At 39.6% G+C, this 19,560-nt stretch overlaps 1 protein-coding gene across 11 annotated transcripts in view; it reads left to right on the forward strand.

The window, feature by feature from the left end:
- ntng1a (netrin g1a) overlaps positions 1–19,560 on the forward strand; it is a 328,955-nt gene that overhangs the window by 281,996 nt on the left and 27,399 nt on the right. For 5 of the 11 annotated variants that reach the window (XM_072913453.1, XM_072913454.1, XM_061965866.2 and 2 more), the window contains exon 6: positions 14,701–14,868. The exons of the other annotated variants lie outside the window; for them this stretch is intronic. In XM_072913453.1, the coding sequence (XP_072769554.1) occupies positions 14,701–14,868 (168 nt within the window). The remainder of the gene's footprint in view (positions 1–14,700; positions 14,869–19,560) is intronic. 11 annotated transcript variants of the gene reach the window in all.

Below are 19,560 nucleotides of genomic sequence, written 5' to 3' on the forward strand. Positions count from 1 at the left end.
ACATACTATGCAAATATAAAAAAAGGTAAGATTTTAGTATTTTTTTTATTTTTGTTTGTAATTGTTTTGTAATATTCATTATGTACTTCGTTCTGTCAGAATGTCTCTATATACATTTTTTTTATTTTTCATTAACTTTGGCCAAAGGGGGCTCATTTCAATTTCTTACACACACTTGTTATTTCATATGTTGGCCAGAGAGGGAGCACTTCAAATTTTTACACACACTTGTTATTTCATATGTTGACCAGAAAGGGAGCACTTCAAATTTTTACACACACTTGTTATTTCATATGTTGACCAGAGGGCGAGCACTCCAAATTTTTACACACACTTGTTTTTTCATATGTTGACCAGAGGGGGAGCACTTTTAAAACAGACACACAGTCAATTTGAAAAATCCCTCCTTTTTGGGACCACCCTCATTTTGATAGATTTCACCACCAGGGGTGCAAATGAGACATTCTCTATTAGATGCAATGGTTTTCCGTATTGGAACCATAATTTCGGTCCTAACTTGTTCACCGGTTCTTTTTTTGGAAGGTACTTTTCCCTGTTGATGTCTCAAGAATGGTGTAAATATAAGAACACATACATACACACACACACACACACTCTTGTATTTGATACCTTCTTGAGACCTCTGAAAAACGCCTATCTCTTTAGGACCACCCTTTCTAGATATATAAAAATGTGTATTTACAACAATAATAATATATACAAACTATGCAAATATAAAAAAGGTAAGCTTTTAGTTTTTTTTTTTTTTTTTTTTTTTTTTTGTGATTGGTTTTTAATCATTATTTACTTCGTTATTACAGTACGTCTCTATATTTGTAATTAATTTTGGCCAATGGGGGCGCATTTCAATTTCTTACACACACTTGTTATTTCATATGTTGGCCAGAGGGTGAGCACTTCAAATGTTTACACACACTTGTTATTTTGTATGTTGACCAGAGGTGGAGCACTTTTAAAACCGACACACAGCAAATTTAAAAAATCCCTCCTTTTTGGGACCTCCCTAATTTTGACAGATTTCACCACCAGGGGTGCAAATGAGATCTATATTTTTTGTTTTTTGTCATGTGCTTAAGGCCGATGACAAAGGAGTCACGGACCACAGATGGCCCCTGTGCCGCACTTTGGGCAACCCAGCTGGAGAAGCTAACCGTTAATGTCCACTATAGTCTTAGTAGCGTAGTGTATTTGTTCATCTTATGGTCACATATGGGTTGTCTTACGTCAGCACCGGAAGTCGTAAAATCAGCTGTCTGTTTTTTCGGGGATGAATAGGGAAGTCCTTCTTTAGCTGCCGTCTTGTTTTATCATATATTGCTGCCTTTGCACCTGTCAATGTTTACTTTTGTATGCACATTAAATCAACAAAAAATCCTGACTTTGGAGCAATGTTCACGGACTCTAGTATTTGACTCTCTATTAGATGCAATGGTTTTTCTGTTTTGGGACCGTGATTTCGGTATGAACTTGTTCACCGGTCCTCATATGGACGGAACTTTTCCTTGTTGGTGTCTCAAGAAGGGTAGAAATACAAGAACACACACACACACACAAACACACACACACACACACACACACACACGGAGGACTTTAATGCACGTGTTAATGACACAAAGCATAAAGAAATAATATTTCAATTGTTTTGCATTCCGGGCACGTGTAACAGATTCCCCTTTTCAACGTCACTCCTTGTTTTCCCATCACTCATTCCTTCCCTGCCTACTATCAAAGCTGAGTACTCTTAATTCTCTGACATTGCATTTTATGCTTCATTGCAATATCATGTTTTTTTTGTTGTTTTTTTTGTATGTTTCTTTTATTGATCTAGTAGCTCCACAAGTTGCGTTGTCCACTGCCACTTCAGCCCAGGTTCCAAACCGCAAGCGAGGTAGGCATTGACACCCCCCCCCCCCCCCCCCACCCCCCCCACCCCCCACCCATCTTCCTATAGTTTAGGAGGATTAAATGTTTTTGCATCTAGGGATGGGTGCTGAGTTTGACATTTTTATAGGCGCCGACCAAAATGACGGTGCTACTGCGTATCAATTCCAGAAAAATCAAACGGTGCCTTATTTTAATACCTGCTGGCTCAAACTCCTTCAGTGAATGCTACAATTTTCATTGCCAACAAAACAAGTAGAAATAGAAAACCGAAAAAACGCTTTTCAAAAAAAGTGCTAGCTCGATGCTAATTTACATTGGATTTGCCATAGACATGCTACAAATTAGGATTAGCAATTTTACATGGCGATTGCACTCAATTAGTCAATTGATTAATGTAGCCCTTAGTCACCAGGGCTGCACAAACCGCAATGACAAATCAAGGCAAGGAAAAACTCCAAACCCAAAATGGGATAAAAATAAAAATAAAAAAAATATTAAAAAAAGAGGAAACCTTGGGAAGGGGCCTCAGATATGGGAACCTCCATCCTGGATGCCAAGTGAGTACAGTCATTGCATTATTCATGACAATGTGAGATTCCGGTCCATTGGGGGAAAGCAGAAGGTCGTCATAAGGGAGTGGTCCACACCGGAGTCATGACTTAGAACAGAGGGGGAACACTTCAAATTTTTACACACACTTGTTGTTACATATGTTGACCAGAGGGGGAGCACTTCAAATTTGTACACACACTTGTTATTTCATATGTTGGCCAGAAGGGACGTACTTCAAATTTTTACACACACTTGTTATTTCATATGTTGACCAGAGGGAGAGCACTTCAAATTTTTACACACACTTGTTATTTCATATGTTTACCAGAGGGAGAGCACTTCAAATTTTTACACACACTTGTTATTGCATATGTTGACCAGAGGGAGAGCACTTCAAATTTTTACACACACTTGTTATTTCATATGTTGGCCAGAGGGGGCGCACTTCAAATTATTACACACACTTGTTTTATCATATGTTGACCAGAGGGGGCGCACTTCAAATTTTTACACACACTTGTTATATCATATGTTGACCAGAGGGGGAGCACTTCAAATTTTTACACACACTTGTTATTTCATATGTTAACCAGAGGGGCGCACTTCAAATTTTTACACACACTTGTTATTTCATATGTTTACCAGAGGGAGAGCACTTCAAATTTTTACACACACTTGTTATTGCATATGTTGACCAGAGGGAGAGCACTTCAAATTTTTACACACACTTGTTATATCATATGTTGACCAGAGGGAGAGCACTTAAAATTTTTACACACACTTGTTATTGCATATGTTGACCAGAGGGAGAGCACTTAAAATTTTTACACACACTTGTTGTATCATATGTTGACCAGAGGGGGAGCACTTCAAATTTTTACAGACACTTGTTATTTCATATGTTGACCAGAGGGAGAGCACTTCAAATTTTTACACACACTTGTTATTTCATATGTTGACCAGAGGGGGAGCAATTCAAATTTTTACACACACTTGTTATTTCATATGTTGGCCAGAGGGGGTGCACTTCAAATTTTTACACACAATTGTTATTTCATATGTTGGCCAGAGGGGGAGCATTTCAAATTTTTACACACACTTGTTTTTTCATATGTTGGCCAGAGGGGGCGCACTTCAAATTTTTACACACACTTGTTATATCATATGTTGACCAGAGGGGGCGCACTTCAAATTTTTACACACACTTGTTATATCATATGTTGACCAGAGGGGGAGCACTTCAAATTTGTACACACACTTGTTATTTCATATGTAGACCAGAGGGGAGCACGTTTAAAAGCGACACACAGTCAATTTGAAGAATCCCTCCTTTTTGGGACCACCCTCATTTTGATAGATTTCACCACCAGGGGGTGCAAATGAGACATTCTCTATTAGATGCAATAGTTTTCCGTATTGGGACCATGATTTATGTCATCACTTGTTCACACCTCCTCATATGGACGGTACTTTTCCTTGTTGATGTCTCAATAATGATACAAATACAAGAAAACACGTACACACACACACACACTCTTGTATTTGTTACATTTTGGAGACCTCTGAAAAATGCCTACCTCTTTAGGACCACCCTTTCTAGATATATAAAGATTTGTATTTACAACATTAATAATATATACAAACTATGCAAATATAAAAAAGGTAAGCTTTTAGTTATTTTTTTTTACTATTTTTTTTTTGTTTGTGGTTGGTTTTTAATCTTCATGATTTACTTCAAGTTATTACAGTATATTTTCCTGAGGGAACTCTCCCGAAGGAATCAATAAAGTACTATCTATCTATACATACATATTTACTTTTTAATTTTTTTTATTAATTTTGTCCAAAGGGAGCGCAATTCAATTTCTTACGCACACTTGTTATTTCATATGTTGACCAGAGGGGGAGCACGTTTAAAAGCGACACACAGTCAATATGAAGAATCCCTCCTTTTTGGGACCACCCTCATTTTGATAGATTTCACCACCAGGGGTGAAAATGAGACATTCTCAATTAGATGCAATAGTTTTCAGTATTGGGACCATGATTTATGTCATCTCTTGTTCACACCTCCTCATATGGACGGTAGTTTTCCTTGTAATGTCTCAAGAATAATACAAATACAAGAACACACACATACACACACACACACACACACACACACACTTGTATTTGTTACCTTTTGGAGACCTCTGAAAAATGCCTACCTCTTTAGGACCACCCTTTCTAGATATATAAAGATTTGTATTTACAACATTAATAATATATACAAACTATGCAAATGTAAAAAAGGTAAGCTTTTAGTTATTTTTTTAAACTATTTGTTTTTGTTTGTGATTGTTTTTTAATCTTCATGATTTACTTCAAGTCATTACAGTATATTTTCCGAAGGGAACTCTCCTGAAGGAATCAATAAAGTACTATCTATCCATACATACATATTTATCTTTTTATTTTTTTTATTAATTTTGTCCAAAGGGAGCGCAATTCAATTTCTTACACACACTTGTTAATTCATATGTTGACCAGAGGGGGAGCACTTTTAAAACCGGCACAGTCAATTTGAAAAATCCCTCCTTTTTGGGACCACCCGCATTTTGATAGATTTCACCACCAGGGGGTGCAAATGAGACATTCTCTATTAGATGCAATAGTTTTCCGTATTGGGACCATGATTTATGTCATCACTTGTTCACACCTCCTCATATGGACGCTACTTTTCCTTGTTGATGTCTCAAGAATGATACAAATACAAGAAAACACACACACACACACAAACACACATTCTTGTATTTCTTACCTTTTTGAGACCTCTGAACATTGCGCATCCTCCAGACTGGTACATCTCCAGGGATCTCCGTGTGGTGAACTGGTAACCCTCTCCGTGCAGGAGAAGGGGGGGGGGGGGGCGAAAAAAAGAGAAGCGGCAGGTCAACTAGTCTAAAACAGAGGATTTTAAAGAAGAACTGCACTTTTGAGGGAACTTTACTTATCGTTGTCTCTCATAATGATTGTGAACGATAGGTAAAATTCCCCAAATAGTGCAGTTCCCCTTTAAACTGAGATAGGCTCCAGCACCCCACGCGACCCCAGAAAGGGACAAGCGGTAGAAAATGGATGGATGGACCTCCAAAAGTGTTAATGAAAACTACCACTAAGATTTTAGGGTGCAACAAAAGACTACATTCATATTAATGGCAGAGACTTGTCCCTGACTTGACAACACACTGTACTAGGGTTGTACGGTATACCGGTACTAGTATAGTATCACGGTACTAATGAATCAAAAACGGTACTATACTCTGTTTGAAAAGTACCGGTTTGCCATATTTATTTTTTTAACAGGCATGACGGTGCGTCGTCACGCCGTGACATTGCTGGTTTTATGAGCAGAGGAGCATGTTCGGCAGCGCACACACACAGAGTACTTACAAGCAGACACAGTGTGTAGACAGAAAAGGGAGAACGGACGCATTTTGGCTTAAAAAGTAAAGATAAAGGTGAAATTACAACACTAAAACGCCCTCAGGAAGAGGTGCTTTAAAACATGGCTAGCTAGCTAGCGGCTAACGTCCTTCCGCAGTGGGCAGTGTTTTAGCTACTTCTAAATCACTAATCCTCGCCTCCATGGCGACAAATAAAGTCAGTTTCTTACAAGTATCATTATCACTGCAGGACGAGGAATAGCTAAACATGCTTCACTACACACCGTAGCTCACCGGCGTCACAATGTAAACAAATGCCATGGGTGGATCTACACCTGACATCCACTGTAATGATACCAAGTACAAGAGCGTATCGAGTCGATGCTACTATGATTACATCAATATTTTATTAATTCATATTATGTTTATAAACTCAGGAAGTACGTCCCTGGACACATGAGGACTTTGAATATGACCAATGTATGATCCTGTAACTACTTGGTATCGGATCGATACCTAAGTTTGTGGTATCATCCAAAACTAATGTAAAGTATCAAAGAAGAGAAGAATAAGTGATTATTACATTTTAACAGAAGTGTAGATAGAACATGTTGAAACAGAAAACGAGCAGATATTAACAGTAAATGAACAAGTGGATTGATAATACATTTTTACAGCTTGTCCTTTATAATGTTGACAAAATAATAGAATGATAAATGACACAATATGTTACTGCCTAATTAGGAGCCTTTGTTTGTTTACTTACTACTAAAAGACAAGTTGTCTAGTATGTTCACTATTTTATTTAAGGACTAAATTGTTGTTCGATTGCAATAATAAACATATGTACCCTAAGATTTTTTGTTAAAATACATTTTTTGTGGTCCCCTTTTATTTAGAAAAGTATCAAAGTATCGAAATACCGGTACCAAAAATATTGGTATCGGGGACAACCCTACTGTAGTCTATATACACTATTGTCATCTAATGTCTTGGGATTGCAACTGCATGCAAAGTCTACTTTATAATACTTGCAAATGAGCCAGGATTGTAAGAAATCAAGATGGAACTCTCATATTACGTGAAATAAAAAAATATACAAATATTTTGTATTAAACAAATGACCATTTAATGATCACCAAATATTTGTTACGGGTTTTGTGTTACAATTTTTTTGTAACATTTTGTTTTATGCGTTTCATGCCTATGTCTCTCGTTTTATGCTTCGTGTTACGAATTTTGTGACAGAACCTTTGTGTTGTGCGTTTCATGCCTATGTCTATCGTGTTACGCGTTTTGTGCTACCATTTTTTTGGAACATTTTGTTTTATGCGTTTCATGCCTATGTCTCTCATGTTATGCTTCTTGTTACGAGTTTTGTGACAACTTTTTGTGTTATGCGTTTCATGCCTATGTCTATCGTGTTACGCGTTTTGTGCTACCATTTTTTTGTAACATTTTGTGTTATGCGTTTCATGCCTATGTCTCTCATGTTATGCTTCTTGTTACGAGTTTTGTGACAACTTTTTGTGTTATGCGTTTCATGCCTATGTCTATCGTGTTACGCGTTTTGTGCTACCATTTTTTTGTAACATTTTGTGTTATGCGTTTCATGCCTATGTCTCTCATGTTATGCTTCTTGTTACGAGTTTTGTGACAACTTTTCTGTTATGCGTTTCATGCCTATGTCTATCGTGTTATGCATTTTGTGTTACCATTTTTTTGCGTTGCATTTTGTGTTAGGTGTTTCATGCCCACGTCTACCGTGTTATGCTTCATGTCACACGTTTTGTGTTACAATTATTGTGTGTTACGCGTTTAATGCCTATGTCTATCGTATTATGCTTCGTGTTACGCATTTTGTGTTACAATTGTTTTGTGTTACAATTTATTTGTGTTATATTTTGTGTCATGTGTTTCACGCCTATGTCTATCGTGTTATGCTTCCTGTCATGCATTTTGTAATACACTTTTTTTGTGTTATGCGTTTCATGCCTATGTCTATCATGTTGTGCTTTGTGTTGCGCGTTTTGTGTTACAATTTTTTTGTGTTACATTTTGTGTTATGTGTTTCATGCCTGCGTCTATCGTGTTATGCTTCTGTAATTTTATCTTGTGCCTCTCATGTCTCATTTTACGTTACAGGTTTCTTTCGGAGTTTTGTGTCACGCGTTTTGCGTTACGTTTCGTGTTATGCCTTTTGTGTTACCGGGTTTCTTGTCACACCTTTTGTGCTCCTGTTTGTGGTACATTTTGTGTTGCACCCTTTCAAGTTATGCCTATTGTGTTACGTTTCACGTAAGGGCATTTTGCGTTACCATTTTTTTGTAACATTTTGTTTTATGTGTTTCATGCCCATGTCTCTCATGTTATGCTTCTTGTTACCAGTTTTGTGACAACTTTTTGTGTTATGCGTTTCATGTCTATGTCTATCGTGTTACGCGTTTTGTGTTACCATTTTTTTGCGTTGCATTTTGTGTTAGGTGTTTCATGCCTACGTCTACCGTGTTATGCTTCATGTCACACGTTTTGTGTTACAATTTTTGTGTGTTATGCGTTTAATGCCTATGTCTATCGTATTATGCTTCGTGTTACGCATTTTGTGTTACAATTTTTTTGTGTTATGTGTTTCACGCCCATGTCTATCGTATTATGCTTCCTGTCATGCATTTTGTAATACACTTTTTTTGTGTTATGCGTTTCATGCCTATGTCTATCATGTTGTGCTTTGTGTTGCACGTTTTGTGTTACAATTTTTTTGTGTTACATTTTGTGTTATGTGTTTCATGCCTGCGTCTATCGTGTTATGCTTCTGTAATTTTATCTTGTGCCTCTCATGTCTCATTTTACGTTACGTCGGAGTTTTGTGTCACGCGTTTTGCGTTACGTTTCGTGTTATGCCTTTTGTGTTACCGCGTTTCTTGTCACACCCTTTGTGTTCCTGTTTGTGGTACATTTTGTGTTGCACCCTTTCACGTTATGCCTATTGTGTTACGTTTCACGTAAGGGCATTTTGCGTTACACGTTTTTTGTTATGCTTATCGGGTTACACTTTTTGTGTTACACATTTTATGTGATGCCTCTCATGTCACATTTTGTGTTACAGGTTTCTTTCTAAGTTTTTGTTACGCGTTTCTTGTCACACCTTTTGTGTTCCGGTTTGCAGTACATTTTGTGTCACACCTTTTCGTGTCATGCCTATTGTGTTGCGTTTTGGGTTACGCGTTTCATTTTATCGTGTTACGTTTTTGTGCCGCGCAATTCTTGTCACACCTTGTGTACGGCATTTTGCGTTACAACTTTTCGATTGTGAGCTACCGGGTGGGAATTGGTTCCGTATCGATTTTATTTGCAACCTTAGCAAATTTCCTATTTGACTTGTAATGCTGTCGTGTTTCCAACTCCTGTCAGCTTGTTAGCAAGTGTGCATGGACACTTGACCTCAATAGACATCCTTAATAACCACAATCCCTTGGACCAAAGCCCCAATCTCTGCCCCCGACCCACTCTGGGCTCCCTGCCCCGTGTTGGTAGTCGGCGGTGAGGCTTAAGACTTTGCATCTGTCTGTGCCGTGACACGCGGTGTCAGTGGTCACTCATCCCGTCAGTCTTATTCGTACAAGCAGAGCTGAAGCGCCAAACCTCTCCTATCCTGCTCCCCTTAGGGCAGCCGTGACAGTAAGCGTTGAGGACTGAAGTTTTACAGTCCGAATAACAACTCTGTGCTCCTGATTTAACCTGACCGTGTAACCGCCGATGAACCCGAGCAGACACTGTATTTTTTTTTCTCGCATTTGTTCTTAAAAATGCGTGGCAGATTCGTTATGGATGTCACTTTCAATGCAGATTTGAAAGGTTCCCCATACAAGGACATGATGAAATGGGGTCATGAGAACCAATGTCCTTAGCAGTTTCTTTTGTCAGAGTTGCACGTTTCCAGAACAAAAACATCTCCGGCAGAGAACGCTGGACATGCAAGTGGTCCTCGGTTTCCGAAAGAGTTCCGTTCATGGGCATGGGCATGAAACACATAACACAAAAAAATTGGAACACAAAACGCATGACAGGAAGCATAATAAGATAGACATGGGCATGAAACACAAAAAAATTGTAACACAAAACGCGTAACACGAAGCATAACACGATAGACATAGGCATGAAACACATAACACAAAATGTAACACAAAAAAATTGTAACACCAAACGCATGACAGGAAGCATAATAAGATAGACATGGGCATGAAACACAAAAAAATTGTAACACGAAACGCATGACAGGAAGCATAATAAGATAGACATGGGCATGAAACACAAAAAAATTGTAACACAAAAAAATTGTAACACAAAAGAATTGTAACACAAAACGCGTAACACGAAGCATAACACGATAGACACAGGCATGAAACACATAACACAAATGTAAAACAAAAAAATTGTAACACAAAACGCATGACAGGAAGCATAATAAGATAGACATGGGCGTGAAACACAAAAAAAATTGTAACACAAAACGCGTAACACGAAGCATAACACGAAGCATAACACGATAGACATAGTCATGAAACAAAACGCAAAATGTAAAACAAAAAAATTGTAACACAAAAAAATTGTAACACAAGACGCATAACACGAAGCATAACACGAAGCATAACACGATAGACATAGTCATGAAACAAAACGCAAAATGTAAAACAAAAAAATTGTAACACAAAAAAATTGTAACACAAAACGCGCAACACAAAGCATAACACGGTAGACATGGGCGTGAAACACATAACACAAAATGTAACACAAAAACATTGTAACACAAAATGCATAACACGAAGCATAACACGACAGACATAGGCATGAAACACATAACACAAAATGTAACACAAAAAAATTGTAACACGCAACATAGCATAACATGATAGACATAGGCATGAAACGGATAACACAAAAAAATTGTATTACAAAACGCATGGCAAGTAGCATAACACGATAGACATAGGCATGAAACACATAACACAAAATGTAACACAAAGAAATTGTACCACAAAACACGCAACACAAAGCATAACACGATAGACATGGGCATGAAACACATAACATAAAATGTAACACAAAAACATTGTAACACAAAACGCATAGCACGAAGCATAACACGATAGACATAGGCATGAAACACATAACCCAAAATGTAAAACTAAAAATTTGTAACACAAAACGCGCAACACAAAGCATAACACAATAGACACGCATGAAACGCATAACACAAAAATTATAACACAAAACGCATGACATGAAGCATAACACGATAGACATGGGCATGAAACACATAACACAAAATGTAACACAAAAAAATGGTAACACAAAACGCGTAACACGATAGACATGAAACGCATAACACAAAAAGTTATGTCACAAAACGCATAACATGAAGCATAACACGATAGACACAGGCATGAAACATATAACACAAACTGTAACACAAAAAAATTGTAACACAAAACGCATAACACCAAGCATGACACAATAGACATAGGCATGAAAAACATAACGCAAAATTTAAAATAAAAAAATTGTAAAATAAAAAAATTGTAGCACAAAACGCGCAACACAAAGCATAACATGATAGACAGGCATGAAACGCATAACACAAAAAATTGTAACACAAAACGCATGACATGAAGCATAACATGATAGACATGGGCATGAAACACATAACACAAAATGTAACACAAAAAATTGTAACACAAAACGCGCAACACAAAGCATAACACGATAGACATGGGCATGAAACACAACACAAAATGTAACACAAAAACATTGTAACACAAAACGCATAACACAAAGCATAACACGATAGACATAGGCATGAAACACATAACACAAAATGTAACACAAAAAAATTGTAACACAAAACACATAACACGAAGCAAAACACGATAGACATAGGCATGAAACACATAACACGAAATGTAACACAAAAAAATTGTAACACGCAACAAATCATAACATGATAGACATAGGCATGAAACGCATAACACAAAAAATGGTATTAAAAAACGCATGACAGAAAGCATAACAAGACAGACATACGCATAAAAGACATAACACAAATTGTAACACAAAAAAATTGTAACACAAAAAAATTGTATCACAAAACGCGCAACACAAAGCATAACACGATAGACATGGGCATGAAACGCATAACACAAAAAGTTGTCACAAAACTCGTAGCAAGAAGCATAACACGAGAGACATAGGCATGAAACGCATAAAACAAAATGTTACAAAAAATGGTAACACAAAACGCGTAACACGATAGACATAGGCATGAAAAGCATAACACAAAAAGTTGCCACAAAACTCGTAACAAGAAGCATAACATGAGAAACATAGGCATGGAACGCATAAAACAAAATGTTACAAAAAAATTGTAACACAAATCCGTAACACGATAGACATAGGCATGAAACGCATAACACAAAAGTTGCCACAAAACTCGTAACAAGAAGCATAACACGAGAGACATAGGCATGAAACGCATAAAACAAAATGTTACAAATAAATTGTAACACAAAACGCGTAACACGATAGACATAGGCATGAAACGCATAACACAAAATGTATGTCACAAAACACGCAATACGAAGCTTAACACGATAAGCATAGGCATGAAACGCATTCCACAAAACACGTAATGCAAAGCATAACACGATAAACATAGGCATGAAACGCATTCCACAAAACACGTAACACGAAGCATAACACGATAAACATAGACATGAAACGCATTCCACAAAACACGTAACACGAAACACAACACGATAAACATAGGCATGAAACACATACCACAAAACATGTAACACAAAGCTAATCACGATAAACATAGGCATGAAACGCATACCACAAAACACGTAACAGGAAGCATAACACGATAAACAAAGGCATGAAACGCATTCCACAAAACACATAACATGAAGCATAACACGATAAATATAGGCATGAAACGCATTCCACAAAACACGTAACACGAAGCATAACACGATAAACATAGGCATGAAACGCATACCACAAAACACGTAACACGAAACATAATACGATAAGCATACCATGAAACACACTACACAACACATTGCAACACCGTAAAACGAAAGGCGTAACACAAACGTCACACAAAACCTGTTTGCCAAACGTGGCGAGATTCGAGTCCACTCAGGCAATGTCAGTTGGAGCACTGAGGTGAAAATCATTTTGCAAGTGCTAAAACAGCACGGGGTAAAAGTGCAAACATTTTTTACAGGGAAATGAAAAGTAAAAATCGGGTTTTTTTGGCGAGAAGCCCGAAACCCGAGAGCTGTCTGTTACTCGTCTTGAACCGAGCCCTTCTGATACGTGGACACTGAAATACTGATAAAAATACATTTGTAGCATAAAATCACCGAGAACTGACTTAGAAGGGAACTGCACTTTTTGGGGATTTTTGCTTATCGTTCACAAGCATTATGAAAGACATGACGATGGATGGATTTTTTTTTTTTGGTGCATTCTAACTCGGAAATAAACGTAAATAAAAGTTCACTTACAGCAGAGCCTCTATTCCACCCATAAAATCCGATAAATAACCATCCAAAAATCGCCAACAATACTCAATTTACATTTCGTGGCGTGAATATTAACCAAGTATTAGTAATAATGTTATTACGAGGACTAACGCAGACTAACTATTTGTGATAATTTCCGGTGTGCCTATGTTAACATCATCGATTGGTCCTGCTTCCTCGCTTCCCTGCTCCCTGGAAGTTTATTCCAGATCAGAAATCATGCATCAAATAGATGGCTGAAGATATAATCCAACAAGTTGGGGGACACACACACACACACACACACACCTCATTTCTTCGTGAGGATTATGAGTCATTCTTCATCTAAATGGGAATATATGAACATCCGAGCAGTCAGCATCCTAATGACAGCAGACATTGTAGTGTAAGTGATGTTTTATTATCTCATAAAGTCTGCAGTGAGTAATAATCTGTGATGAAGGAAATTAATGTGTCGTTTATGCTTAAATTGATCAAAATACGTAAATATTAAATGTTAGTATAAATGTTACTACATTGCATATATACTTACATCATGTACATGAAAACCCTAATGGAGGTATTTGGATGTTTCGTAGGGGCTCCATAGGCAGAATTGAACGGCTCGCATAGGCTCCATTCTGATCAAATGTATTTAATATTTAGAATGCATTAAAAAAAAATACATCCGTTGTCATGTCTTGCATACCTACTCAGTGCCCTAGTGGTTAGAGTATACGACCTGAAATCGGTAGGTTGTGAGTTCAAACCCCGGCCGAGTCATACCAAAGACTATAAAAATGGGACCCATTACCTCCCTGCTTGGCACTACGAACCTTGAACCCTACTATTTGAATAGGATCCTTAAAGTTGGGGGAAAAAACGTCATCATCTCATCCTCTTTCCTAAATCAGACATTTGACACACAGTCCACCGCTCCGTTCCTCGGGTTGAAACTCCTTCATGGTTTGACCCGCCTGGCGCTGTCTGGTGTTTCTTGTGAGCGCATCTGTGTGCCATCGTCGCCTGGCCTTGTGATGTGCTGTGATGTGACCTGCCTGGGTCCCACTAACCCGCTGTGCTTCTGCAATGTTGTTCCCAATTCATCCGCTACCTCATTCTTAACCTGGCATGCCGTTTGGTCGCCACGCTCGTGCCGACCCCATCCGCCGTAGCGCTTCAAGCAACACTCTGGACCACGTTTCTCTCCCCTCTCCCTTCCCCGCACACATTCTCCCCTCTTTTGCAAGACTGCGAATGCTTTGGCCACTCCAACCGATGCAGCTACATCGAGCTGCTAAACACCGTCATTTGCGTGAGCTGTAAGCACAACACTAGGGGGCAGCACTGCCAGCTATGCAAGCTGGGCTACTATCGCAATGCTTCGGCAGAACTGGACGATGAAAATGTGTGCATAGGTTAGTCTCCCACTCGCCCTCACCGCCTCTGTTCTGAAAACTGTCCTTCTGACTGGTCCACCTTCATCCTCTTTCTGTCGGTGCCTCACCTTCCTTTTGCTATCACCAGCATCTCCATATTTAACGTAAGTCGTTGTCCTTTTAACAAATAGTTCCTGTTATTGAGTCAATCATGGAAGCTGCCAATAGATGTTTAAGACAAGTTATTCCTATAGCCAGACCTGTGTGTTTATTTCCGTACCTGACGGTTTCGGCTACAACTTCTGAAGAAGGCAACAGTTGTAGCCTAAACTGTCAGGTACGGAAATAAACACACAGGTTTGGCTATAGGATTAACCTCTGAGGAAGGCAACAGTTGTAGCCGAAACCGTCGGGTACGGAAATAAACACACAGGTCTATCTATAAGAATAACCTCTGAGAAAGGCAACAGTTGTAGCCGAAACTGTCAGGTATGGAAATGAACACACAGGTCTGGCTATAGGAATAACCTCTGAGGAAGGCAACAGTTGTAGCCGAAACCGTCAGGTACGGAAATAAACACACAGGTCTAACTATGCAGTAGGAATAACCTCTGAGGAAGTCAACATTTGTAGCCGAAACCGTCCGGTACAGAAGTAAACACACAGGTCTGGTTATAGGAATAACCTCTGAGGAAGGCAACAGATGTAGCCAAAACCATCAGGTACGGAAATAAACACACACGTCTGGCTATACAGTAGGAATAACCTCTGAGGAAGGCAACAGTCGTAGCTGTAACCGTCAAGTACGGTAATAAACACACAGGTCTGGCTATAGCAATAACGTCTGAGGAAGCCAATAGTTGTAGCCGAAACCGTCATATACGAAAATAAACACACAGGTCTGGCTATAGGAATAACCTCTGAGGAAGGCAACAGTTGTAGCCAAAACCGTCAGGTATGGAAATAAACACACAGGTCTGGCTATAGGAATAACCTCTGAGAAAGGAAACATTTGTAGCCGAAACCATCCGGTACAGAAGAAAACACACAGGTCTGGTTATAAGAATAAACTCTGAGGAAGGCAACAGGTGTAGCCGAAACCGTCAGGTACGGCAATAAACACACAAGTCTGGCTATAGGAATAACCTCTTAGGAAGCCAACAGTTGTAGCCGAAACCGTCATATACGAAAATAAACACACAGGTCTGGCTATAGGAATAACCTCTGAGGAAGGTAACAGTTATAGCAGAAACCGTCAGATACGGAAATAAACACACAAGTCTGGCTATAGGAATAACCTCTGAGGAAGGCAACAGTTGTAGCCCAAACCGTCAGGTAAGGAAATAAACACACAGGTCTGGCTATAGGAATAACCTCTGAGGAAGGTAACAGTTATAGCCGAAACTGTCATATACGAAAATAAACACACAGGTCTGGCTATAGGAATAACCTCTGGGGAAGGTAACAGTTATAGCCGAAACCGTCAGATACGGAAATAAGCACACAGGTCTGGCTATAGGAATATCCTCTGAGGAAGGCAACAGGTGTAGCTGAAACCGCCAGGTACGGAAATAAACACACAGGTTTGGCTATAGGAATAACCTCTGAGGAAGGCAACAGGTGTAGCTGAAACCATCAGGTACGGAAATAAACACACCGGTCTGGCTATAGGAATAACCTCTGAGGAAGGCAACAGTTTTAGCCAAAACCGTCTGGTACGGAAATAAACACACAGGTCTGGCTATAGGAATAACCTCTGAGGAAGGCAACAGTTGTAGCCTAAACTGTCAGGTACGGAAATAAACACACAGGTCTGGCTATAGGAAAAACCTCTGAGGAAGGTAACAGTTTGAGCCGAAACCGTCAGATACGGAAATAAACCCACAGGTCTGGCTATAGGAATAACCTCTGAGAAAGGCAACAGTCATAGCCGAAACTGTAAGGTATGGAAATGAACACACAGGTCTGGCTATAGGAATAACCTCTGAGAAAGGCAACAGTTGTAGCCGAAACCGTCAGGTACGGAAATAAACACACAGGTATGGCTATAGGAATAACTTCTGAGCAAGGCAACATTTGTAGCCGAAACTGTCCGGTACAGAAGTAAACACACAGGTCTGGTTATAGGAATAACCTCTGAGGAAGGCAACAGTTGTAGCCGAAACCGTCGGGTATGGAAATAAACACACAGGTTTGGCTATACAGTAGGAATAACCTCTGAGAAAGGCAACAGTTGTAGCCAAAACTGTAAGGTATGGAAATGAACACACAGGTATGGCTATAGGAATAACCTCTGAGGAAGGCAACAGTTGTAGCCAAAACCGTCTGGTACGGAAATAAACACACAGGTCTGGCTATAGGAATAACCTCTGAGGAAGGTAACAGTTTGAGCCGAAACCGTCAGATACGGAAATAAACCCACAGGTCTGGCTATAGGAATAACCTCTGAGAAAGGCAACAGTTGTAGCCGAAACTGTAAGGTATGGAAATGAACACACAGGTCTGGCTATAGGAATAACCTCTGAGAAAGGCAACAGTTGTAGCCGAAACCGTCAGGTACGGAAATAAACACACAGGTATGGCTATAGGAATAACTTCTGAGCAAGGCAACATTTGTAGCCGAAACCGTCCGGTACAGAAGTAAACACACAGGTCTGGTTATAGGAATAACCTCTGAGGAAGGCAACAGTTGTAGCCGAAACTGTCAGGTACGGAAATAAAGACACAGGTCTGGCTGTAGGAATAACCTCTGAGGAAGGCAACAGTTGTAGCCGAAACCGTCGGGTATGGAAATAAACACACAGGTCTGGCTATACAGTAGGAATAACCTCTGAGAAAGGCAACAGTTGTAGCCGAAACTGTAAGGTATGGAAATGAACACACAGGTCTGGCTATAGGAATAACCTCTGAGAAAGGCAACAGTTGTAGCCGAAACCGTCAGGTACGGAAATAAACACACAGGTCTGGCTATAGGAATAACTTCTGAGCAAGGCAACATTTGTAGCCGAAACCGTCCGGTACAGAAGTAAACACACAGGTCTGGTTATAGGAATAACCTCTGAGGAAGGCAACAGTTGTAGCCGAAACTGTCAGGTACGGAAATAAAGACACAGGTCTGGCTGTAGGAATAACCTCTGAGGAAGGCAACAGTTGTAGCCGAAACCGTCGGGTATGGAAATAAACACACAGGTCTGGCTATACAGTAGGAATAACCTCTGAGGAAGGCAACAGTCGTAGCTGTAACCGTCAGGTACGGAAATAAACACACAGATCTGGCTATAGGAATAACCTCTGAGGAAGGAAACAGTCGTAGCTGAAACCGTCGGGTACGGAAATAAACACACAGGTCTGACTATAGGAATAACCTCTGAGGAAGGCAACAGTCGTAGCTGAAACCGTCGGGTACGGAAATAAACACACAGGTCTGGCTATAGGAATAACCTCTGAGGAAGGCAACAGTTGTAGCCCAAACCGTCAGGTAAGGAAATAAACACACAGGTCTGGCTATAGGAATAACCTCTGAGGAAGGCAACAGTTGTAGCCCAAACCGTCAGGTAAGGAAATAAACACACAGGTCTGGCTATAGGAATAACACAAATGCATAGTTTTTGAAGACCTAATGAACCTCTTTGTATGAAGTTATCCTAACCTTTGCAGAAAAACTAGAATGGGCACTGTTTGGTTTATGTCCAGTATTTAGTAAATGCTCTAAATAATCCCTTCATTTAAGTCTTACGTAAATTCACAGCTGTAGTAGTAAGCAACCTCCTACTATTGTTTTTTTAAAGCGGTCGTAAGTACACTCAAAGTTCGAAAATTTTCCCCCAGGGGATTAATAAACTATTTCTGACTCTGATTCTGACATAACGTGGTCGTTGGAGTCCCTAAAACTTCTATTGCGGTATTCATATAGAAATCTTTATTTTTTTACCCTTTTCTTTTCGAAGAACTTATGCGCGGCTGCCTACACCTGATTGGTGGATTGAGCTCCGACATCACAAAACGGGGAGGGTATTATCCACGAGTAGGTGGCTCTGACAACATCCCGAATCGTGGCGGTGGCGAACCAATCTGCGGACCTGAGAGTTCAGAGAGGTCCTCCCTGATCGACATTGCCTAGGTCTTCAGCTGTCCGCCAACGCGCTTACACCAGCGAGACATTGGAAGCGGGAGGAGGACATTGCGAACCTGCTTTCCCGCCGGCGTGCGAGCCACATGACCAAACTATCTTAACCACCATTGCAACAGCAGTTCTCTCGCCCCCTGCGGGGTGGCGGGAGTACTGCACACATGAACAACCCTGTTTTGAATGGCTTAATCGAGCCTATTTGGATGATGTTTGGCGGACCGCGGACCACCAGTTGAATAGTGCTGCCGTAGGACCTTCGTTAGTCAGCTACCCTCATAGCCCAGGTGATAATTTGGTGAAAAACAATGCGATTAACTCTGGTGGGAAAACAACGGGCGAAAATTCAGGGTTCACGGCACAATTATAGAACGTTGCGTTATATCTGACCGCAGTATATAGAACTTTGAGTATAACAATAGTTAGTAACAATGAGTGGGTGATACATGTTTTTTGGTGGAACCTAGATTCACAGACTCAGTCGGTTCTTGGGCAGGGTTTGTAAATAGTAAAGTTGAAGCAAGTTTCTCTAAAATAATGGGTTGTCCACTTAAGTCCATATTTTAGTAAAAGTTTGTACATTTTATACACGGTAAAGCGCTGTA

This window comes from Nerophis lumbriciformis, linkage group LG07 (assembly GCF_033978685.3).
Source record: "Nerophis lumbriciformis linkage group LG07, RoL_Nlum_v2.1, whole genome shotgun sequence".
NCBI classification, from domain to species: domain Eukaryota; kingdom Metazoa; phylum Chordata; class Actinopteri; order Syngnathiformes; family Syngnathidae; genus Nerophis; species Nerophis lumbriciformis.